Source organism: Oncorhynchus tshawytscha, linkage group LG12 (assembly GCF_018296145.1).
Source record: "Oncorhynchus tshawytscha isolate Ot180627B linkage group LG12, Otsh_v2.0, whole genome shotgun sequence".
NCBI classification, from domain to species: domain Eukaryota; kingdom Metazoa; phylum Chordata; class Actinopteri; order Salmoniformes; family Salmonidae; genus Oncorhynchus; species Oncorhynchus tshawytscha.
In genome coordinates, this window is record NC_056440.1 from 28413257 (window position 1) to 28438088 (window position 24832).

The 24832-nt window shown below is 41.4% G+C and overlaps 2 protein-coding genes across 2 annotated transcripts; one reads left to right on the top strand and one right to left on the bottom strand.

Annotated features, from left to right (window-relative positions):
• Positions 1-15062: 15062 nt before the first annotated feature.
• On the bottom strand, positions 15063-17366 carry si:ch211-110p13.9 (uncharacterized protein LOC562347 homolog). Its single transcript, XM_024438691.2, has 4 exons — positions 17122-17366; positions 16893-17022; positions 16673-16806; positions 15063-16536 (listed from the first exon to the last, which is right to left on the bottom strand). The coding sequence occupies exons 1-4, from the start codon at positions 17233-17235 to the stop codon at positions 15658-15660; spliced, it is 1257 nt and encodes a 418-aa protein (XP_024294459.1). The 5' UTR covers positions 17236-17366; the 3' UTR covers positions 15063-15657.
• A 16-nt stretch (positions 17367-17382) lies between these two features.
• On the top strand, positions 17383-23476 carry LOC112262874 (zinc finger CCHC domain-containing protein 8). The gene is made up of 14 exons (XM_024438690.2): positions 17383-17578; positions 19514-19556; positions 19634-19708; positions 19810-19915; positions 20006-20083; positions 20172-20275; positions 20558-20623; positions 20719-20779; positions 20910-21043; positions 21196-21338; positions 21475-21587; positions 21702-21788; positions 21874-21979; positions 22200-23476. The coding sequence occupies exons 1-14, from the start codon at positions 17416-17418 to the stop codon at positions 23102-23104; spliced, it is 2184 nt and encodes a 727-aa protein (XP_024294458.1). The 5' UTR covers positions 17383-17415; the 3' UTR covers positions 23105-23476.
• Positions 23477-24832: the final 1356 nt, after the last annotated feature.

A 24832-nucleotide genomic window follows, 5' to 3' on the forward strand; every position in this document is an offset into this window, starting at 1 on the left:
GGGCTATATAAATACATTTGATTTGATTTGATGAGTAAAAATAAATAAAAACCCTTGGTAGGTGTGTCCAAACTTTTGACTGATACTGTATATACAGAGGTATGTGGACACCCCTTCAAATTAGTGGATAAGCCCCACCTGTCGCTGACTGGTGTATAAAATCAAGCACACAGCCATGTAATCTCCATAGAGAAACATAGGCAGTAGAAAGGCCTTACTGAAGAGCACAGTGACTTTCAATGTGGCACCGTCATATTTCCAACAAGTCAGTTCATAAAATGTTTGCCCTGGTATGGCTGCCCTGGTCAACTCTAAGTTCTGTTATTGTGAAGTGGAAATATCTAGGAACAACAAGGGCTCAGCCGCGAAGTGCTAGGCCACATAAGCTCACAGAACAGGACCGCCGAGTGCTGAAGCACGTAAAAATAGTCTGTCCTCGGTTGCAACACTCACTAACTCGTTCCAAACTGCTTCTGGAAGCAACGTCAGCACAATAATTTGTTCCTCGGGAGCTTCATGAAATTGGTTTCCATGGCGGAGCAGCCGCACACAAGCCTAAGATCACCATGCGCAATGCCAAGTGTCGGCTGGAGTGGTGTAAAGCTCGCCGCCATTGGACTCTGGATCAGTGGAAATGCGTTCTCTGGAGTGAGCAATCATGCTTCACCATCTGGCAGTCAGACCAAATCTAGGTTTGGCGGATGCAAGGAGAACGCTACCTGCCCCAATGCATAGTGCCAACTGTAAAGTTTGGTGGAGAAGAAATAAGGAGGTCTGGGGGCTTTCCATAAGAGTGGAGGCTGTTATAGCAGCAAAGGGGGGACCAACTCCTTATTATTAATGCCCATGATTTTGGAATGAGGTGTTTGACGCACAGGTGTCCACATTCATTTGGTCGTGTAGTGTAATTTAAAATGCAAATGTTATAATTACATACATTTGGTAAAGGATATACATCAATTCTCACAATAGCATTGTGAAATATCTGGAGGATAAATTACATTTCATGTCAAACTCAGTGCTGAAATTCATTCTATTGTCATCAAGCAGTCCCAAATGTTCATTATCAGAATTTCAGGTGCAGGTGGGTCTCTGGAGCCCACTTTTTGTATCAGGCTAAATCCTACTTCCATTTTAGTAAAATGTCATTAAAGTAACAGTACTTCTACTTAAATAGTGTATTTCAGCGTTCTTTCCACCCCTGCCTGAATGCAACTGCCTGTCTTTATATTGAATAAAAAAACAACCACTTCAGACATCCAGTCAAATCACACACATTTGGTTCTTGTGAGGGGGTCTGTCAAATCAATGAGCATTAATGATCCAGCAACGACAACACAGAATCCACTACAGAGTACACTACAGAATACACTACAACAGTGTATTAGAGACTATTGACTTGAAGTTGGAACAGATGAAATAGGAACTGACTGGTCTTTTCATAGCCTACATGATCTTGTTATACTGTGTTACTCAATGGAAGAGGTTGACATGTGGAATCATTGAATCTGGAATGGAATATTGGGCAAATGGAATATGATCAATTACTTAGAACTGTCAGAATCAGACCCCACTTAGTTTTCATTATGAAAATAAGTCTGTTGTATGTCCAGCATGTACAGTTATGCATGGTTTTGCCAAATTTCCATGGCTAGTTGATTTAACTGCATTCTAGTGTATTGTACTGTTGCATATACAGTGCCTTCAGAAAGTATTCATACCCTTGACTTATTCCACACTTTGTTGTTACAGCCTGAATTAAGAATAGTTTAAATATGTTTTTAAATCTCATCCATCTACACAGAATACCCCATAATGACAAAGTGAAAACATGTTTAGAAATGTTTATATCTATAAAAAATGACATACAGAAATAACTAATTTACATAAGTATTCACACCCAAGTCAATACTTTGTAGAAGCACCTTGGCAGCAATTACAGCTTTGAGCCATCTTGGTTATGTCTATCAGCTTTGCACATCTGGATTTGGGGATTTTAACCCATTCTTTCTTGCAGATTTTCTCAAGTTCTGTTCATTTAGAAGGGGAGCGGTAGTGAACAGCCATCTTTAAGTCTTTCCACCGATTTTAAATGGGATTCAAGTCTGGGCTTTGGCTGGGCCACTCAAGGATTTTCACATTCTTGTTCTGAAGCCATTCCGGTGTTGCTTTGGCTGTATGCTTGGGGTCATTGTCCTGTTGGAATGTAAATCTTCACCCCAGGCTAAGGTTGTTTGCACTCTGAATCGGGTCTCATCAAGGATTTGGCTGTATTTGGCTCCATTCATTGTTCTCTCTATCCTTACCAGTCTCCCAGTCCAAGTCGTTAAAAGCATCCCCATAGCATGATGCTTCCCCCACCAAAAATCTATTTAATCTATTTTGAATACAGGCTGTAACACAACAAAATGTGGAATAAGGGATGGTTCGAAATTTACAGAATGGGCCCTAGAGGAAAATGGGGGAGGGCCATATTTAAACATTTCAGTCAGGGGGAGAGTTTAGTATTTTTGTAGTCTAGTCCAGGGGAGGGTCATGTAATTTGTAATTTATGAAATATTCTATATTTCTCTGTTTTAGAATGAGTTGCTTGTTAGGCTGTATATCAATGTTTTAATTTTACCTTTATTTAACCAGGCAAGTCAGTTAAGAAGATATTCTTATTTTCAATGACGGCCTGGGAACAGTGGGTTAACTGCCTGTTCAGGGGCAGAACGACAGATTTGTACCTTGTCAGCTCGGGGGTTTGAACTCACAACCTTCCGGTTACTAGTCCAACGCTCTAACCACTAGGCTACCCTGCCGCCCCGTGTGTGCCCAATGCTGCTCCATATCTCTCATTCTCCGCTGGGGGGCAATTTCAAGTGTGCCCATTGGCTGTTAGTGTGGTCTTCATCAAATGATCCATAATTTATTTTAATAAAAACTGTTTCATGCCCATGATGAAGCTATTTTTCAGACTGATTGACCTCACAATAAGTCAGATTTGAATAACTTACATAGGGTTTCCACCACTTACGAATTCGCAAGACAAAGTTCCGTCCTCATTAATTTTCAATGGGAGCACGAGGACCAATGAGCAGGGGATTGTGGGAAGGTGAGCAGCGCTTTCATTATACTTGTATCATGACATTGATGATTTTAGCTCACTTCCTGTAAAATACATAGGCCTACATTCACATGAATGGGTAATTTGGGTAAAGGAAATTTTGGCTTTGCAAATCTATCTTCACCCACCATCAACACCAACATCTCTGCAATCCTCCATGTCATTCTTGGCAAATAAAGGAGGTAGAATTACAATTCTCCCCATGCCACATTATTTTCCTTTTCAACATTTTTAATTAGCCTACATATTGCCAGCTCCTTATTTTCACATTCAGAACTGTACCTGGAATACAAGGGTTGGATTTGCACTAAACAATTTCATGGCAGAAAAATCATGTAGAAAATCTGGTTTATGATTAGCCTCATATACATTATCTACATCTATCATTTTAAATTGAGAACATATAGCTAGCTCATCAATATGCAAATTATGTGTGAGTTTAGCTATTCTCTGCTTCAGGTGTACAATGACAAGGGGCACATTGATTTCACATGCCCATTAGGCCAGTTATACCATCATACTGTAGGCCTATGGCTGCATTTGCCACATCCTGATTCTTTTCACTTGTCCTCGTTATTGTCTCCACCCCCTCCAGGTGTCTCCTGTTTTCCCCAGTGTATTTCTCCCTGTGTTTCCTGGCTCTCTGTGCCAGTTCGTCTTGTATGTTCCAAGTCAACCAGTGGTTTTCCGCGTACTCCTGCCTTCGCTATTCTCTTTTTTCTAGTCCTGGTTTTGTCCCTTGCCTGTTCTGGACTCTGTACCCGCCTGCCTGACCATTCTGCCTGCCTTGGCCACGAGCCGTTCGGCTACTCTGTAACTCCTGGACTCTGATCTGGTTTTGACCTTTTACCTGTCCACAACTATTCTCTTGCCTACTCTTTTTGGAATATTAAACACTAAGATTCCAACCATCTGCACTGGACAAAAAGGTCATGTTCATTTGAGAAAGCAACACAGAAGCACAGACAAATTAAAGACAGATCCCCTTCACACCTTTTTATTGCAGAATTGTGATCTGTGATGAATGAACATTGGCACTAGTTTATCTTGAACCATGTTTTTAAGTTAACAATTAAAACAAGTTCAAACACTTCAATGAATCAAAATATAATTTCAAAGTGTACAAATAATCTAACTTGTTTGTAAATGTTAGACATCTTAGTAAATTAGGCTATTATTACTAAAGCATAATTTTGAGTGAACAAAAAAGTTGATACCAGACGTGGCAAACTTTGCTCCACTCCCTGATCTACTGGGTGGGGAGACTACTATTCCAGCCCAGCAATAATACACATTATTATCAACTCATTAGTTTGATAAGTTGAATTAGGTGTGTTAGTGCTGGGCTGGAATAGAAGCCTGCACACCCAGCATACCTCCAGGAGAAAGATTGGCCTGCTACAGTTGTAATATATGTGTGTGCCTTTTAACTGTATTGTTGTATATAACATTTGCTAACATACAGTGTGGCAAAAAAGTATTTAGTCAGCTACCAAATTGTGCAAGTTCTCCCACTGAAAAAGATGAGAGGCCTGTAATTTTCATCATAAGTACACTTCAACTATGACAGACAAAATGAGAAGAAAAAAAAAATCCAGAAAATCACATTGTAGGATTTTTAATGAATTTATTTGCAAATTATGGTGGAAAGTAAGTATTTGGTCACCTACAAACAAGCAAGATTTCTGGCTCTCACAGACCTGTAACTTCTTCTTTAAGAGGCTCCTCTGTCCTCCACTCATTACCTATATTAATGGCACCTGTTTGAACTTGTTATCAGTATAAAAGACACCTGTCCACAACCTCAAACAGTCACACTCCAAACTGCACTATGGCCAAGACCAAAGAGCTGTCAAATGACACCAGAAACAAAATTGTAGACCTGCACCAAGCTGGGAAGACTGAATCTGCAATAGGTAAGCAGCTTGGTTTGAAGAAATCAACTGTGGGAGCAATTATTAGGAAATGGAAGACATACAAGACCACTGATAATCTCCCTCGATCTGGGGCTCCACGCAAGATCTCACCCCGTGGGGGTCAAAATGATCACAAGAACGGTGAGCAAAAATCCCAGAACCACACGGGGGGACCTAGTGAATGACCTGCAGAGAGCTGGGACCAAAGTAACAAAGCCTACCATCAGTAACACACTACGCCGCCAGGGACTCAAATCCTGCAGTGCCAGACGTGTCCCCCTGCTTAAGCCAGTACATGTCCAGGCCCGTCTGAAGTTTGCTAGAGAGCATTTGGATGATCCAGAAGAAGATTTGGAGAATGTCAGATGAAACCAAAATATAACTTTTTGGTAAAAACTCAACTCGTCGTGTTTGGAGGACAAAGAATGCTGAGTTGCATCCAAAGAACACCATACCTACTGTGAAGAATGGGGGTGGAAACATCATGCTTTCGGGCTGTTTTTCTGCAAAGGGACCAGGACGACTGATCCGTGTAAAGGAAAGAATGAATGGGGCCATGTATCGTGAGATTTTGAGTGAAAACCTCCTTCCATCAGCAAGGGCATTGAAGATGAAACGTGGCTGGGTCTTTCAGCATGACAATGATCCCAAACACACCTCCCGGGCAACGAAGGAGTGGCTTTGTAAGAAGCATTTCAAGGTCCTGGAGTGGACTAGCCAGTCTCCAGATCTCAACCCCATAGAAAATCTTTGGAGGGAGTTGAAAGTCCGTATTGCCCAGCAACAGCCCCAAAACATCACTGCTCTAGAGGAGATCTGCATGGAGGAATGGGCCAAAATACCAGCAACAGTGTGTGAAAACCTTGTGAAGACTTACAGAAAACGTTTGACCTCTGTCATTGCCAACAAAGGGTAAATAACAAAGTATTGAGATAAACTTTTGTTATTGACCAAATACTTATTTTCCACCATAATTTGCAAATAAATTCATAAAAAATCCTACAATGTGATTTTCTGGATTTTTTTTCTCATTTTGTCTGTCATAGTTGAAGTGTACCTATGATGAAAATTACAGGTCTCTCATCTTTTTAAGTGGGAGAACTTACACAATTGGTGGCTGACTAAATACTTTTTTGCCCCACTGTAAGTAGACATACAGTGCATTTTGAAGGTATTCAGACCCCTTATTCTAAAATTGATTAAATAATTGTTTTTCCTCATCAATCTACACATAATACCCCTTACTGAAAAAGCACACACAGGTTTTTAGAATTTTTTGCGAAAAAATTAAAAAGTTCAAAGGAAATACCTTATTTACGTTAGTATTCAGACCCTTTGCTATGAGAATTGAAAATGAGCTCAGGTGCATCCTGTTCCATGGATCATCCTTTAGATGTTTCTACCTGTGGTAAATTCAATTGATTGGACATGATTTGGAAAGGCACACACCTGTCTATATAAGGTCCCACAGTTGACAGTGCATGTAAGACAAAAACCAGGCCATGAGGTCGAAGTAATTGTCCGTAGAGCTCAGAGACAGGATTGTGTCAAGGCACAGATCTGGAGAAGATTACCAAAAAATGTCTGCAGCTTTGAAGTGTCCCCAAGAACACAGTGGACTCCATCAGACCTGGGAAATCGGGTGAGAAGGGCCTTGGTCAGGGAGGTGACCAAGAACCTGATGGTCACTCTGACAGAGCTCCAGAGTTCCTCTGTGGAGATGTGAGAACCTTCCAGAAGGACAACCATCTCTGCAGCACTCCACCAATCAGGTCTTTATGGTAGAGTGGCCAGACGGAAGCCACTCCTCAGTAATAAGGCACGTCAGCACGCTTGGAGTTTGCCAAGAGGCACCTAAAGGACTCTGACCATGAGAAACAAGATTCTCTGGTCCGATGAAACAAAGATTGAACTCTTTTCTTTGGCCTGAATGCCAAGTGTCACGTCTGTAGGAAACGTGGCACCATCCCTATGGTGAAGCATGGTGGTGGCAGCATCATGCTGTGTTGATGTTTTTCAGTGGCAGGAACTGGGAGGCTAGTCAGGATCGAGGGAAAGATGAATGGAGCAAAGAACAGAGAGATCCGACGTCTTGCTTCCAGACAAACTAAACACCTTCTTTGCCCGCTTTGAGGATAATACAGTGTCACTGACGTGGCCCGCTACCAAGGGCTGCGGACCCCCCACCCCCCTCTCCGTTGTCGTGGCCGACATAAGTAAGACATTTAAAAGTGTTAAACCTCGCAAGGCTGCCAGCCCAGACGGCAACCTAGCAGAGTCCTTAGAGCATGCACAGACCAGCTGGCTGGTGTGTTTACGGACATATTCAATCTCTCCCTATCCCACTCTGCTGTCACCACATGCTTCAAGATGGCCACCATTGTTCCTGTACCCAAGAAGGCAAAGGTAACTGAACTGAATGACTATCGCCCCATAGCACTCACTTTTGTCATCATAAAGTGCTTTGAGAGACTAGTCAAGGATCATATCACCTCCACCTTACCTGTCACCCTAGACACACTGCAATTTGCATACCACCCCAATAGGTCCACAGACTATGCGATTGCCATCACACTGCACACTGCCCTATCCCATCTGGACAAGAGGAATACCTATGTATTCCTGTTCATTGCTGTTCATTGACTACAGCTCAGCATTCAACGCCATAGTACACTCCAAGTTCATCATTAAGCTTGAGGCCCTGGATCTCAACCCCGCCCTGTGCAACTGGGACCTGGACTTCCTGACAGGCCGCCCCCAGGTGTTGCAGGTATGAAACAACACCTCCACTTCGCTGATCCGCAACACAGATCCTCAGCACAGAGGCCCCACAAGGGTGCGTGCTCAGCCCCCTCCTGTTCTCCCTGTTCACCCATGACTGTGTGGCCACGCACGCCTCCAACTGTTGTGTCGTCTGCATGACACAACAGTAGTAGGCCTGATTACCAACAATGACGAGACAGCCTACAGGGAGGAGGTGAAGGCCCTGGCAGAGTGGTGCCAGGAAAATAACCTCTCCCTCAACGTCGACAAAACGAAGGAGCTGATCGGAGACTTCAGGAAACAGCAGAGGGAGTACACCCCTATTCACATCGATGGGACAGCAGTGGAGAAGGTGGACAGCTTCAAGTTCCTCGCCGTACACATCACTGACAATCTGAAATGGTCCACCCACACAGAATGTGGTGAAGAAGGCGCAACAGAGTTTCTTCAACCTCAGGAGGCTGAAGAAATTTGGCTTGGTCCCTAGCCTCACAAACCTTGACAGATGCACAATTGAGAGCATCCTGTCAGGCTGGATCACCGCCTGGTATGGCAGCTGCACTGCCTACAACCACATGGCTCTCCAGAGGGTGGTACGGTCTGCCCCATGCATCAGCGGGGGCACACTGCCTGCCCACAAAGACACCTACAGCACCCAATGTCAAAGGAAGTCCAAAAAGATCAAGGACATCAACCACCCGAACCACAGCCTGTTCACCCCACTATCATGGGTCGGTACAGGTGCATCAAAGCTGGGACAGATACTGAAAAACAGCTTCTATCTCAAGGCCATCAGACTGTTACATAGACATCACTACTCGACTACCACCCGGCTACCCAACCCTGCATCTTAGAGGCTGCTGCCCTATATACAGTCGGAAGTTTACATACACCTTAGCCAAATACATTTAAACTCAGTTTTTCACAATTCCTGACATTTAATCCTAGTAAAAAAATCCCTGTCTTTAGGTCAGTTAGGATCACCACTTTATTTTAAGAATGAGAAATGTCAGAATAATAGTAGAGAATGATTTATTTCAGCTTTTATTTATTTCATCACATTCCCAGTGGGTCAGAAGTTTGCATACACTCAATTAGTATTTGGTAGCATTGCCTTTAAATTGTTTAACTTGGGTCAAATGTTTCGGGTAGCCTTCCACAAGCTTCAACAATAAGTTGGGTGAATTTTGGCCCATTCCTCCTGACAGAGATGATGTAACTGAGTCAGTTTTGTAGGCCTCCTTGCTCGCACACGCTTTTTCAGTTCTGCCAACAAATTTTCTATAGGATTGAGGTCAGGGCTTTGTGATGACCTTTCCAATACCTTGACTTTGTTGTCCTTAAGCCATTTTGCCACAACTTTGAAAGTATGCTTGGGGTCATTGTCCATTTGGAAGACCCATTTGCAACCAAGTTTTAACTTCCTTACTGATGTCTTGAGATGTTGCTTCAATATATCCACATAATTCTCCGTCCTCATGATGCCATCTATTTTGTGAAGTGCACCAGTCCCTCCTGCAGCAAAGCACCCCCACAACATGACGCTGCCACCCCCGACTTCAACTGTACATAGACATGGAATCACTGGCCACTTTAATAATGGAACACTAGTCATTTTTAATAATGTTTACATTCTGCTTTATTCATCTCATATGTATATACTGTATTCTATTCTATTGTATTTTTGTCAATGTCACTCCAACATTACTCATCCTAATATTTATATATTTCTGAATGCCATTATTTTACTTTTAGATTTCTGTATTGTTGTGAATTGTTAGATACTACTGCACTGTTGGCTCTAGGAACACAAGCATTTCGCTACACCTGCAATAACATAAATATGTGTATGTGACCAATAACATTTGATTTGATTTTTTGTTAAAGAAAATGACAAAAAGCATAGGCCTACCCCATGTTAGTTTAAGATTAAGAAAATAAAATGGATCCGATTATATAAAGTTGTCTATAATGGCGCTTCTGTCCACAATGCTTTATGCTAGAAACAAGCTGTAAAATGGCCGGGGAAGACGTGACTCCGATGCGTATAGGTATATCTTTGGTTTGTTCCTATGACATTGAGAGGCTGAGCTACAACCTTCTATATCCGAGAAGACAAAACATTGACTTTGCTTGGAAAGTAATCTAGTTCTGTCGCTATCATTTTTGTAATATAGAAGATGTTTCAAACCCAGACAGCTTTTAGGGAAACACTTGGGCACAGATGTCAATTCAACGTCAATTGGTTCAATGTAATTTAATTGAAATGACGCAAAAATCTTCTCTCCTTTGGTTAAGCCACGAAAGAAGAGTAGCAGCAGGTAAAGCTTACATTTTTCCGTGTAGGTAGGCCTACTCTGTCTAGATTGTAAAGGTAGGCCTACTCTGTCTAGGTTGTAACGGTAGCCCTACTCTGTCTAGGTTGTAACGGTAGGCCTACTCTGTCTAGGTTGTAAAGGTAGGCCTACTCTGTCTAGGTTGTAAAGGTAGGCCTTACTTTTCCACCATAGAATCTAAGCAAGTACCTTATTTAGATTCATAATGATGTTTCAAATTACATTATTTGCAAACAGGGACAGTTTGTTGCCAATAAGACACACTGATTTGGCGTTGGAGAAAGAGGCCTATTATAAAATGAACACATAGGCCTCTCTGTCCATGCTTAGCCTGTAATTTCGGTAATTGTAGTAAAGAAGATTATGCTACGGTCTCCAGTCATATAAAATGATGTAGAATTGGATGAAATGCGTTTATAAAAGGCTACTTTTTCCTGGACTCGCAAATGTAATGTCTTTATCTTTCCATCCCTACTCTTGTCCATGGCGGTCTGCGAACCCAGAACCTTCTGGACTGCAGCAAAATCAACATTTTGCAATGGCAATCTCAATCTCCGGACATGAACCGCATTGAAAAACTGTGGTTTGAAGAGGGCAGTCCATAAGTGCAAACCAAAGAATATCAAGGATCTGGAAATATTCTGTATTGAGGAATGGTCTAAAGATCCCTCCCAATGTGGTCTCCAATCTCATTAAACATTATAGAAATAGGCTCAGTGCCATTATCCTAGAAAAAGTATGGTGCACAAAGTATTGAAAACAGGGGTGCCAATAATTGGGACATCTTTTTTGAGAGAAAACAAATCTATAACTGGTATATAAAATCTTTCTCTGAGCAATTGTGTTAGTATAATATCATTTCCCTTTTTTTGCAGTATAGCTAGCTCAGTATGTATTTATAAAATTTAAAAAAAACAACATTAAGTATTTTTTTGCTCGTTATCAAGGGTGCCAATAATTGGAGGTGACTGTATATATTATTTTGAAAGAATATCTTTAAAAATAATTTGCATACATGGAGGGATCGAAAAATCTGGTCACAAAGCGGGCACAGTGGACAGATAAGATACATTTTAATACTATGTGTACATCTAAAATTGTGGGCACAATCAGGATGTGGACAAGATCAGGACAAAGGATGCATGTTAGCACCAGGTATAAACAAGGCGTATGTTTGTCTGTGTTTGTGCTTTATGTAGGTGTATGGGCACAGTATGGGCACACTAACCTTCCAACATAACCATGGGTTAAATAACTAAACGTGGCAATTTTCAGAATGAATCAAACCATCATTTTCATTCATGCGTAAAGACTCTCCAAACCTGTTTTTTTTTAATGATTCATAAATAGCCTACTTTGCTAACCATAAATAATCTACAAGATCAGAGTATTTTTAAATCTGCCAATTGGTGCTGAAAAAGAGACGAATATGATTATATTTAATGGCTTTCTTTCATTGGGTTCAGAATATTAGGGATCATTCTCTCTATTTTCTATTGAGTTTGTCAAAAAAAAGTTAAACTAAAAATGTACACCATATTTAAAGGGATGGCTTAAGATAAAATGTGCTGAAAACGCCACAAGAATCTGTTGGCCAGCAAGTGGGAGGGTTTTCAGTGGTTGAATTACATTTATTCAGCGCACAAGGGAACCACACCTGCGAAGACCGTCATGCAACTGAATAAGGTAAGTCTGAATACAGTACCAACTACGAAGAAGTGCGTAGGAAATGCGTGTGAGAATCGAACACAGAGTAGGCTACATTATGTTCAACAATATATTGACAAATGCCAAATCAAAAGTTGTTTTAAAATATTCATGTTTATATTTTTCAATATTCATAAATTCTTGTAACAAGTTTTTTTAAATCAAAATACTACTTTATTACAGATAAAGCGGAAAAGAGTCACATGACACCAATGTTTGTTTTGTTGTACCATAATAATTTGCATATTTATTACATTTTGGCCTTACCCAGGTCTCCTTTAAGACTCCATGTTTATCTGTAAGTGCTACAAAGCAAACATTGGTGTCATGAAGCTTTACCACTTGCTCTATAATATGAGTAGTCTTTTTATTTCAATTAAAAATATTCAAATGAATGTAAAACGTTTTTGAAATCAAAATACTACTCATATTACAGAGCAATCTGTAAAGCTTCATATGACACCAATGTTTGTTTTGTAGTGTCTACAGATGAAACATTATGGAGTCTTAAAGGAGACCTGGGGAAGGCCAAACGGTCATAAATATGCCAATTTATGATTAATTATTTCTCTACTATGCTTAAAGATTCAAATGTCACATACAGTGCATTCGAAAAGTATTTAGACTCCTTGAATTTTTCCACATTTTGTTAGTTGCAGTAGTTTTTATTTTTTTTCCTCAAATCTACACAGAATACCCCATAATTACAAAAAATAAAAAATGTATTTACATTCAATACCATTCAAAAGTTTGGGGTCACTTAGAAAGGATCGTTTTTGAAAGAAAGGCAAATGATTTTGTCCATTAAAATATCAAATTGATCAGAAATACAGAGTAAACATTGTTAATGTTGTAAATGACTATTGTAGCTGGAAACGGCAGATTATTTTAATGGAATATCTACATAGGCATACAGAGGCCCATTATCAGCAACCATCATTCCTGTGTTCCAATGGCACGTTGTGTTAGCCTTTTAAAATGATGAACTTGGATTAGCTAATTGTTCGTTAAAAAATCATTTTGCAATTATGATAGCACAGCTGAAACGGTTGTGCTGATTAAAGAAGCAATAAAAGCCTTCTTTATACTAGTTGAGTAACTGGAGCATCAGAGGTGACTTGTGAGGCTTCTGTTTCTCAAACTAGACACTAATGTACTTGTCCTCTTGCTCAGTTGTGCACCGGGGCCTCCCACTCTTTATTCTGGTTAGAGCCAGTTTGCCCTGTTCTGTGAAGGGAATCATACACAGCGTTGTACGAGATCTTCAGTTTCTTGGCAACTTCTCGCATGGAATAGCCTTCATTTCTCACAACAAGAATAGACTGACAAGTTTCAGAAGAAAGTTAATTCTTTCTGGCCATTTTGAGCCTCTAATCGAACCCACAAATGCTGATGCTCCAGATACTCAACTAGTCTAAAGAAGGCCAGTTTTATTGCTTCTTTAAAATCAGCACAACAGTTTTCAGCTGTGCTAACATAATTGCAAAAGGGTTTTCTAATGATCAATTAGCCTTTTAAAACTATAAACCTGATTAGCTAACACAACGTGCCATTGGAACACAGGAGTGACGGTTGCTGATAATGGGCCTCCGTAGATATTCCATTAAAATCAGCTGTTTCCAGCTACAACAGTCATTTACAATATTAACAATGACTACACTGTATTTCTGATCAATTTGATGTTATTTTAAATGGACAAAAAGTGTGCTTTTCTTTCTAAAACAAGGACATTTCTAAGTGACCACAAACTTTTGAATGGTAGTGTAAGTATTCAGACCCTTTGCTATGAGACTCAAAATTGAGCTCACGTGCATCCCGTTTCCAATGATCATCCTTGTTGATGTTGATGTTTCTACAAATTGATTGGAGTCCGCCTGTGGTAAATTCAATTGATTGAACATGATTTGGAAAGGCACACACCTGTCGATATAAGGTATCACAGTTAACGGTGCATGTAAGAGCAAAAACCAAGCCATGAGGTCGAAGGAATTGTCCGTTGAGCTCCGAGACAGGATTGTGTCGATGCACAGATCTGGGGAAGGGTACCAAGAAATGTCTGCAGCATTCAAGGTCCCGAAGAACACAGTGGCCTCCATCATTCTTAAATGGAAGAGGTTTGGAACCACCAAGACTCTTCCTAGAGCTGGCCGCTCTGCCAAACTGAGCAATCGGGGGAGAAGGGCCTTGGTCAGGGAGGTGACCAAGAACCCAATGGTCAACCTGACAGAGCTCGAGTTCCACTGTGGAGATGGGAGAACCTTCCAGGACAACCATCTCTGCAGCACTCCACCAATCAGGCCTTTAAGGTTGAGTGGCCAGACAGAAGCCATTCCTCAGTAAAAAGCATGACAGCCCGCTTGGAGTTTGCCAAAAGGCATCTAAAGACTCTGACCATGTGAAACAACAGTCTCTGGTCTGATGAAACCATGATTGAACTTTTTGGCCTGAATGAAAAACGTCACGTCTGGAGAACACCGTAGGGATGGTGCCAGGTTAAGCAAGGTGGTGGCAGCATCATGCTGTGGGAATGTTTTTCAGCAGCAGGGACTGAGGTACTAGTCAGGATCGAGGGAAAAATGAACGGAGCAAAGTACAGAGAGATCCTTGATGAAAACCTGCTCTGGAGCGCTCAGGACCTCAGACTAGGACGAGGGTTCACCTTCCAACAGGACAATGACCCTAAGCACACAGCCAAGACAACAGAGGAGTGGTTCGGGTCAAGTCTCAATGTCCCCGAGTGGCACAACCAAAGCCCGGACATGAACCCAATCTAACATCTCTGGAGAGACCTGAAAATAGCTGTGCAGCGACACTCCCCATCCAACCTGGCAGAGCTTGAGAGGATCTGCCAAGAAGAATGGGAGAAACTCCCAAAATACGGGTGTGCCAAGCTTGTAGCATCATACCCAAGAAGACTCGAGGCTGTAATCGCTTCCAAAGGTGCTTCAACAAAGTACTGAGTAAAGGGTCTGATTACATATGTAAACGTGAGGTTTTTCCTTTACAAAAATGTGTAAAAACCTGTTTTTACTTTGTCAATTTTAGAATAAGGCTCTATCGTAACAAAATGTGGAAAAAGTCAAGGGGTCTGAATACTTTCCGAATGCACTGTATATGTCAACAATTCTTCCTCCGAAGGACTATTCTATGGACTACATTTTGTGAAAATCCCACAAATCATGGACTTTTTTTGGTCTGGGTAAATTGCTTGAATAAAACTTGTTCCAGGAATCAGCAATAAGAGTTTATTGAAGCAATTGCAGGGAAAATTACTAGTGTAAAGTACTATTCAATTCAAGCATTTACATAGCATTAGAATAACAAAATCATTTTGCCCCAACAGTGCAACCCTGGCGCTGTACTTTCAGCACCATGAAGGGTGCTCCAATTGCTTAAAATGACATCTCATAAAGATCTATTACCTATGCCTAATAGTCATACTCATATTATTATTACAAATAGAAGATCACTTCTCACAATGGTGCTCATTTAGAAATGTTAGATCAAAGCTGAATCAATGTCTTGCAAGATCACATTGATAATTTGCATTTTACATTACAGAACTGACTATAATACATACCATAGCATAGTAGGCCTATAACATTACTGTTACACCAAAAACAACACATCATTTCTAATGAGATTTTACATTAAATTCCTCTTATAAAGTAATTGCATGGAAAAGATCATGTGTAACAAATTAGGAACTAGAATACTAATAATAGAAATTCAACATGATCTCTATGGTAACAATGTTCGGGTGGAAAAAAAATAGCTAATTATCAATTAAATCAATGTTTTAATTTTAAAAGTAACTCATTTACTCTTAAGTAATTTTTACTTGAGTAGTTTTTTTTACAACAGTAGTTTTACTTTCTTCGGTACTTAACTCTTTTGAGTTGGCTAAATCTAAATTCACCTTAAGACTTGAGTAAAGCACATGTGCAACACCAGTGATGAGGTTGTGGTTGGCAAACTCCAGGATTAGGAGCAGGATGGGGTACTCACTCTGTCTCTTCCACAGGGTTGAGTCATCACTCAGACCCATCCAGTGGAGCAGCAGTGTTCGCATGGCCTCTGGAAAAAGCTCTGAGGCCAGTTCCTCTGCAGGTGGCAGATCTGTGATTCGCTCTATGTGTCGCACCTTGAAGCCCTCTACCTGCTGGCTGATACTACTGTTGGCTCCATGGAACTGCTGGCCAAGCCAGCAGCCTATAGAGTGAAGCAGGTGGCTGGAGTACACAGAGCCCCACTTCCGAGCCTCTAGCAGAGCTAGTACAATGTCCGCCACATCCCTCTCCTCCAGGGGCCTGCTCACACAGCGCTCAATGCTCTCCAACAGAAGCAGTATGGTCTCCTGCTGGTCGGTCCCCAGCTGTTTCTCAGAGCTCAGCTTTTCCTCCAAGCCCTGCAGTTTTTGACTTAAGATGGAGGGACATAGATGGACTGGCTGTGCTGGCATACTCTCATTTGGCAGAAAGCAGTAATCGTGGTCTGCTGAAGTGTCACCTGAAGGGCCTGTGTCTGCCTCTGGGATTTCCACAGATTGAGATGGGTAACCTTGGGGATTCCGGGACATCAGTTTGAGCTTTAGGTCTTGGTCATACATCTCCACAACGATCTGGGGCGGTGGAGGATCCAGCTGGACACTCAGGTTATAGTTCATCTTTAGTGGGATGTCATTTAGGCGGGACTTCCATACCTCCTACAGTATGAGTGACCATTAAGTATCAGTACATTACATTACATTGTTGGCCTACTTCAAGCATTCATCAGGTGAAATTGTAGGTTGTAGCCTCTATGGGTGGATTTGTTATATAACCAGGAGTCTGAAATATTACCTGAAAGTTCTCCAACACAGAGAGCTGCTCTTGTTTACTATACATTTCAAAGGCCACTCGAAAAACACCTTGGATGCTGTAGAACCACATGCAATTGTTGGCAGTGGGTACCCTCAGTCCATGGAATCTAAAAGCTGTGTATTGCAAACAAACAAGATATGATATCCATAAACCATGCAACTTGCTTTATGGTGTTCTGTATCTGGGAATAAAAACTTACCTGAGGAGAAATTTAGTTTAGTTGCCAATCCTTTCTTTGCAAACTTTGCATGATATCTGGGATGGTTCTCTGTGCGGATATCAGTGTTTGAGAAGAGATCAGCCCCTAAAAAGAGAGGAACCATTGATCCCTAAAGAAGAGCAAAAAGAAGAAGTCCAAATTTTAAAATGTACTGAGACAGCTAATGCAGGCTATTCGCTAACGTTAGCTATGCAGCTATGTAACTCACCTCCATAGGACAGCTCGTCACTTTGAAAGAGCTTCTATTTGACAAGTATATGAAGCGAACTTTCAGCTTGCCACCATCCCAACGCGGTAACTGGATAGTTGTGAATGTTGACATGATAAACCAGAAAGTTAGTTACAGCAATTGAACAACTTTATTGTAATATTCCGCAGGTCCTCTCATGCTTTAATGTTGATGGCGACAAGAGAAATGCTGGTGAAAGGAAACATCCTGAACATGTGACATAAAACAACCAATCAACGCTCTTGCGGGAGTACGTTAAGCAACAGAGCGAAGATGGCCGAGGTAGATTTTGGTGACAGTGAACTCTTTGAGCAATTGGGAGAGAGTATGCCTACTGCAACTCACATTCGGTTCACGGAGGATGGAGAAGAAGGCTCTGAGCTCAAGGGAAGATTGGGGGAGTGTGAGGAAACAATACGGAGTTTGATAGAAGAGAATATCCTTGTGTGTGAGAAGCTAGCAGGTGTTCGCTAGCTAGGCACGGTCATAGGTTCTAAATTAGATTGAGTACAGCTAGACCAGTAGTGACTTTCGTAGCAGGTTAGAATTTACGCAACAGGCTAGGATAATTAACGTGGCAGGTTAGGAAAAAGCTAATGCCGTGTTCAAGACAACTGGAAACTCGTGTGGTCAAGTCGGGAACTTGGGCGTCTTTCTATAGCAGCGTTTCTCAAACTCGGCCTTGGGGTCCCCCCCTGGGTGTACATTTAGGATTTTGCTCTAGCACTACACAGCTGATTCCAATAAGCAACTCAACATGCATTGATTATTTTAAAGATGTACTATACAGAAATCGCTCCACCACTTCCTGGTAGCACAAATTCTAATAGTTGCTTGTTTAGTCAAACAAATTACAAGTACAGTGTAGAGAATCATTGTACCATCTAAAGCGCTATAAATATATTAACCATCATACAAAATATTGTATTTTCAGCTGTTTGAAGCTATTGTACAAAAGCATGACGCAAAAACTAAACTTAAGACCGGGAAGCACAGAAGTAGTTAACATAAGCAGATCTACCGCGTCTTAGACTTGCGTTCAATATGAATGACAGAGTTTTAACACAATTCTATTTGAATTTGGTCAGGTTGCCCAAAAAGTTTCATATTGCTGTGTAGTGTTAGGGCAAAAAACAAATCCTGTTCTAGAGCTTCAACTGACGTCATGATTTGACAGCGTTTTTCATGAGTTCCCATTTGTCTTGAAAGCACCATTAGGAGGATTGGCTAAAGTTCTCTCCTAAATAGAGCCCCACAGTGGCGGTGTCATAATACCCATAAAACCTAGCGGTTAAACAGGGAAATCGTTCCTATCTTTTTTCCCATCAGGGATTTAGAAACACTGAAGGTCTGTGTTTTTCGTGTAGGCTTACCCTGGCATAACATTTTGATGTCCAAAACGTATTTATATGGTTAAGGTGACATCAATATTCGTCTCTATTTACTCTCAGATTCAAAAATGCTAATTAACATCAAAGTAGATATTATGCAAGACTACAAATCCCTGCATGTAAACCTCTAGCTGACACCTCTGCTAAAAGAGCGTATCAATTTAAAGCTTGCACAAGCCAGTTCACAGAATTGCCAATTTATTCATAGTTAATCCAGAGATTCCTACCTTTGCCTTGATTCAGCAGTCTCGTCCAGATCATCATGTCGTTTGTAGTTCTTCATGATAGCTACATTAGCATTTCATTTTTGTGGGGTGAATATATTGATAAAAGTCACCTTGTCCAAGAGAGATTTACACAGTTATCAAAACGTCATGCCAGGGTAAGCCTACACGAAACACAATGGTAGAAAAACGATTGGAACCATTTCCTTGTTTGACTGCTAGGTTTTATGGGTATTATGACTCATACTTTGGTACTCTATTGCTACGAAAAGTAATTTCTGGTAGTAGCTGTACTCCCAAGTCACAACCACCATCAGGTCTGGCCTAACGTTAGCTAGCGACCTAGCTAGCAAAAGAGAAAATGTATTGTGTGTCTTTGGTTGGATGTGCCCCTTGAGAGCATTTTAGATCACTACCTTGCATACTTTTGGTCATTGCAGTTAAATACTATACTAGCTAGAACCCATGCAAAAAGTAATGTTTTCTGTCCTGTCATCTGCGAAGCTGTAGTAACTCCCAAGTCTGGTGGAGTGAATGGTTGCAGAAAAATGTTAGATTTGGTCACACTCTTCAATGAAGCACTGCAGATTCTATGTACATAGCTCGAAGTAGTCACTTTACATTCATCCAATGACAAATAGCTTGGTAGGACTGAACCTTTTCCAAACAAACTAACGTTAGCAGACTGACTTGTTTGATGTCTAGCTATGTTGTTTTGATATGAAGTACCTCTTCTTTCCTTAACCTATTGTCCACACCAAGAGTTGAAGAGAAAATTGAAAGTGTTGACAAGGCCAAGGTAAGTTATTCATGCACAACTCACTAGACTAGATACATTTCCACAGTAATGTCCTCATTCAAATGTTTTTCTTCCAGTGGCATTAATGTTGAAAACATCAAGATTGATGGTCCTCTTCTACACATCCTTTTTGCAAACAATAACATCTCAAAGTAGGTATTTTTTGGGCTTTAGAAACATAATTGGAGAAATGTACTTACTTGATTATATGATCTTTGGGTATTAACGTGAACTGTTGATCTTCTTTTCCCAGGCAATGCCGTCAAGAAATTGAAGACTGCCTCTGTAGTATTGTTCAGAAACAGCAGCAGCAGGGAGAAGTTGAAAAAGGAAATCCCTACGGAAATGTCAACCCTCAGGTGCATTTCCAGATTTCCTCCTCAAGCTTCAAGAAGGAACAGTTAATTACAATTAAAATATTTTACATCTCTGTTTTCTTCTCCATGCAGTCTTCAAGTTTCATTATGGAAGAAGATCAGAAGACCAAGACCTCCTGTGGAATCAAAAAGATTAAGGAGGCCTTCAGTGTGAGTTTTTTGGGGAATGGGGACAATCTAAGTGTCCAGACCATGCTTTGTTTGTCTGGATATAATATTTGTCTCTCTCTTTTCATAGATGGTGGGAAGTGTCCTGTATTTCACCAGTTTCTGTCTGGACAAACTTGGACAGCCCCTGCTAAATGATAACCCCCAGCAGACAGAAGGATGGGAGGTTCCAAAGTATCCTCAACACTGCTTTCTCTTCCCCTTGTCCTTCACTCCCATCTTCAACAATGACACATTTCAGTGTAGAGTCAAGCTTTGATTGTTGGAGAAAATCAACTGGAGAGGATTCTCAGTTGCCACTCTTTGAACCTTGAACCATTATCTTCCTTGTCTTTCGTTGTGTGTATATGAATGTATGTTAAATCATTATATGAGGGAAAAAAATAGAAGTGTGTTTTGTTACCCACTTTTAAACTACAGTTGCATCATTTATTGAGTTTCTGAATTGTTGCAAAGATATCAGCAGATCTTCAGCCAGGTCATTGCCTTAGATGGACAAGAAGTACAGATGAAAGAGAAAAGGTATAGCAGACATTCTTATGATTTAAAAAATAAAAATTATGCAAGAAATATCTGTAAATGATAATATCTTACTGTGCTGTTTGTGCCCACTGCAGAGCTAAGCCTTGTTGTTTCAACTGTGGGTTGGATGGTCATCAACTTCGAGACTGTCCTCAGGTAAGTCTTGAATAACTTTTGACATTAATGTGCATCATGTAACAGGAAAATTGCTCACTTTCTATGGCCAGACAGAAGAGCTTAAAATCAGGTTTGATGTGATCAGCTCTGTTCATGTTTGCTCCTTTAGCCAAAGGACATGGCCAGAATCAACAAGAAGCGGAAGGAGTTTTGTCACGGTAACCAGGGAAACCTGAGCAATCAGCGTTACCATGCTGATGAAGTGGAGGAGCGATTTGCCAAATACAAACCTGGATTCATAAGGCAAGGCAGATTGAAAATGTCTGATGGCCTTGACATAATAAGATACCAATTTGTTATCAGTTGTTGTTGCATGGTTAAAGTGAAGTTGTTGTAGAGCTTGGGTTTTTGATATCTTATATCTCTTACCCATTGGGGTTTGTGTTTTCTTACAGTGAGAAGCTGCTGTCTGCACTGGGAGTTGATATGAACACACTACCACCTCACATCTACCGCATGAGGCAGCTAGGCTACCCACCTGGCTGGCTTAAGGAGGCAGAGATGGAGAACTCCGGTCTCATGCTTTATGATGGGAAGGGTAAGATTTCACCCAGAAAGACCATAGCCACTTTACATAATAAGATAATACATCCTTGACTGGCCTTTCAGTTTTGGTTGATACACTGCTCTTTCATGATTCTCATTCATATTGCGCTGCTGTGTTCACTATATAGTTTCAAGTGATGAAGAACCAACAGAGGACAATGGACCAAAAATCTCCTATGATGTTTCCAAGCTTGTAGATTTCCCAGGCTTCAATATATCTTCACCCCCTAGTGTGAAGGATGTAAGTCTCCTTGAAAGCAGTTTGATATCTGGCCATCATTAAGGTACAAGCACAGAGGTCTTGGCCACTACTTGTAAACCTTTGCACTGACATTTTTTCCCCCATGATTTTTAGGACTACAGGCTATATGGCTCTATTCCAATGCAGCATAATCACATGAAGCAGAATTTTGCTGCTTATCTCTCTAACAATTTTCCAATGGTAAGTTAAACATGATCCTATTTCAGTTTTTAATCAATTGTTTGCCACTATGTGTGCACACTAAACTAATATATTTTGCCAATAGCCTGGTGCCAACTGCAATAAAAGACCACATGAATCCTACTCAACTCCCCGGCAGACAAAGAAAAGGAGATCTGATGCCAGGAGTTCAGATATGGACTTTGATTCAGGTAGAGGTGTTATAATTCCAGGTGTCTGAACACAAAGTGAAAACAATTACGCTATAGCGACCAGCAGATTAATATATTCTGCTTTACATAACTTTTCAATGTCATTATGACTGGTCGTCCTGTCTGCAAAAACAGGAAAATACTTTTGCGTCGCTTATGTTGTATGAGTGCCATGGCTGTGCTCTGGCAGTGCATAACACTTGTCAGTGTCTGTTTCCAGACCAGGATACTACACCCCGCCGCCACCGGAGCTCAGACAGCTTCCAGTTCCAGCCCCCGCTGCCCCCTGGCTCACCATCCTTTGGTTCACCCCCTCCCTTACCTCATGGTACTCCGCCAGCTACTCCCACACCACCTCCTCTTCCTAAGGGAACACCTCCCCCCACACCCACAAATGGCTCAAGGGCCCTGCGGGGACGCACTCTGAAAGGGAGTGAGGAGTCTGCAGGCGGGGAGGAGGAAGAGCTGACACTGGAAGAGCTGGAGGAGCAGCAGAGGCTGATCTGGGCAGCATTGGAAAATGCTGACACAGCCACCAACAGCGACTCTGAGACACCAGCTGTTGGAACACCCCTCCCCAGCTCGCCCAGCATCTCCACACCTGCCCATGTTGACACTGAAATGGAGGATGGTGAGACTGAAGATTATGAGGAAAAGGAGGGATCTATGGAGGCTGCCAGCCACAACAGTGATGAGCAGATCAGTGTTGAGACATCTTCTAGCAAATGTCAGGATTATGAGGAAGATGCTGAAGATAAAGGCAAGGTGGTTGAAAACAAGGGCAGCTTACTGCAATCACCAGACGAAGAAGAGGGCCCTCAGAGCCCTGAAGCTGCCACAGATAGAGGCAATGTGCTTGCACAGAAGGTCAGATTGCTGCAAACGCCAGTGCACCAAGTGAGTCGTCAGTCGGATCCCTCAGGTCAAGATGCTATGGAGGGAGATCTGTCTGACTCTTTGGGGAATGTAATGGCCGTGCCTCACCGGAGTAGGTTTGCACAGGGAATTATTCCCTTTGAGGACACGCCAGAATTCACAGAAGTTGCTGAGGCCACTGGGACATACCTTCGAATCCGAGACTTGCTGAAAGGTTCCCCCCGAAATATGGCGAAAATCAAAAAGTGAGAAAAGACTGGTTTGAATTCAAATCCAGGGATTATTTTGCATAAACACTTTTTTTTAAATTTTATTTTTTTAACAACTCTGTAGATTTCAAACACTTTCCTTTCTGTAAGTGTGCCCCAGAAATTGGAGCGAAACAGTTTGGTGACCTCATTCAAACATCCTTTTTAATGTTTTATTTTTTGTTCTAAACTGAATGTCTTTTCTGTGTATGAGTTAGCTGGGGTCTAAAGATGCAAGGTTTTTCTTTCAGGAAACCCCATTGCTAGTTTAGGTAGTGTCTGTTTTGACATTCACATAATCATTTTTGTAGCAATGACAACATCCATATTGCTCTTTTTAGGTGTAAAGATTTTATAAAATGTTTTTCCTCTTTCTGTTTTTACCATCAATTGATATTTTTACAATTAGTCTCATTGCAGTCTAGGTGCGCCTCCTTTTCTCATGGTTCAAGAAGCCTCCCATTGGCTACTCTCATCAAATAAGGACATTCATTTTGATGTTCTTTTAAAGTTAATTTGAAACTCGTTGATTTTTACAATTCTATCTTGACACAGGAAATGGGTCTCTGCATTCAGAATCTCACTACAGCAATATGGCTGTGCATAATCTCATGTTTATTATTTTTATCTATATATTTTTTTAATCTATTTTTTTTCTCCATAATTTCGTGGTGTTCATTTGGTAGTTAGTCTTGTCTCATCTCTGCAACTCCCGTATGGACTCGGGAGAGGCGAAGGCCAAGAGCTGTGTGTCCTCCGAAACGCAACCCAGCCAAGCCGCACTGCTTCTTGACACAATGCTCACTTAACCCGGAAACCAGCCGCACCAATGTGTCGGAGGAAATGCCGTACACCTGGCGACCGTGTCAGCATACACTGCGCCCGCCCCACCACAGGAATCGCTAGTGCGGGATGGGACAAGGACATCCCTGCCGGCCAAACCCTCGCTTAACACAGACGACACTGGGCCAATTGTGCGCTGCCCCATGGGTCTCCCGGTCGCGGCCAGCTGCGACAGAGCCTGGACTCGAACCCAGAATCTCTAGATGTTGATTTATTTTTAAGTAACAACCATTGCTGTCAGCATCAACATCTCTGCATCTCTGCTCTAATTGCTACTACAGAATGGCACTAGATGGCAGCAACACTGAATTTGACCACTACAATACATTTGACTATTTGTATTTACTAAGGATCCCCATTCTTCCTGGGGTCCAGCAACATAAAGGCAGTTATATACAATTTAAAATATTGCATGACATAACATTTTTCACAATCCATTGTGTGCCCTCAGGCCACTAGTCTATCACATATCTACAATACCAAATCCACGTGTACTTGTGTGTTTGTTTTTCACAGTCCCCCGGTTCCATAATGTGTATTTTTATATATATTTTTTAATCTGATTCTACTGCTTGCATCAGCTACCTGATGTGGAATGGAGTTCCATGTAGCCATGGCTCTATGTAGTACTGTGCACCTCCCATAGTCTGTTCTTGACGTTGGGATTGTGAAGAGACCCTTGGTGGCATGTCTTGTGGGGTATGCATGGGTGTCTGTGCTGTGTGCTAGTAGTTTAAACAGACACCTTGGTGCATACAGCATGTCAACACTTCTTACAAAAACAAGTACGGTAGTGATGAAGTCTCCTCCACTTTGAGCCATCACAGATTTACATGCATAATATGAATGTTAGCTCCCTCTGTACTCAAGGGCCAATCGTGCTACC

Excerpts from the sequence above, each read along its gene's own strand:
- si:ch211-110p13.9 (XM_024438691.2), bottom strand. The coding sequence starts at position 17,235 with ATGTCAACATTCACAACTATCCAGTTACCGCGTTGGGATGGTGGCAAG. Across the intron at positions 17,023-17,121 it reads TGACGAGCTGTCCTATGGAG|GGATCAATGGTTCCTCTCTT; the intron begins GTGAGTTACATA and ends GCTCTTCTTTAG. Across the intron at positions 16,807-16,892 it reads TAAACTAAATTTCTCCTCAG|CTTTTAGATTCCATGGACTG; the intron begins GTAAGTTTTTAT and ends TGCAATACACAG.
- LOC112262874 (XM_024438690.2), top strand. The coding sequence starts at position 17,416 with ATGGCCGAGGTAGATTTTGGTGACAGTGAACTCTTTGAGCAATTGGGA. Across the intron at positions 17,579-19,513 it reads ACGGAGTTTGATAGAAGAGA|ACCAAGAGTTGAAGAGAAAA; the intron begins ATATCCTTGTGT and ends CCTATTGTCCAC. Across the intron at positions 20,084-20,171 it reads AGATTAAGGAGGCCTTCAGT|ATGGTGGGAAGTGTCCTGTA; the intron begins GTGAGTTTTTTG and ends CTCTTTTCATAG.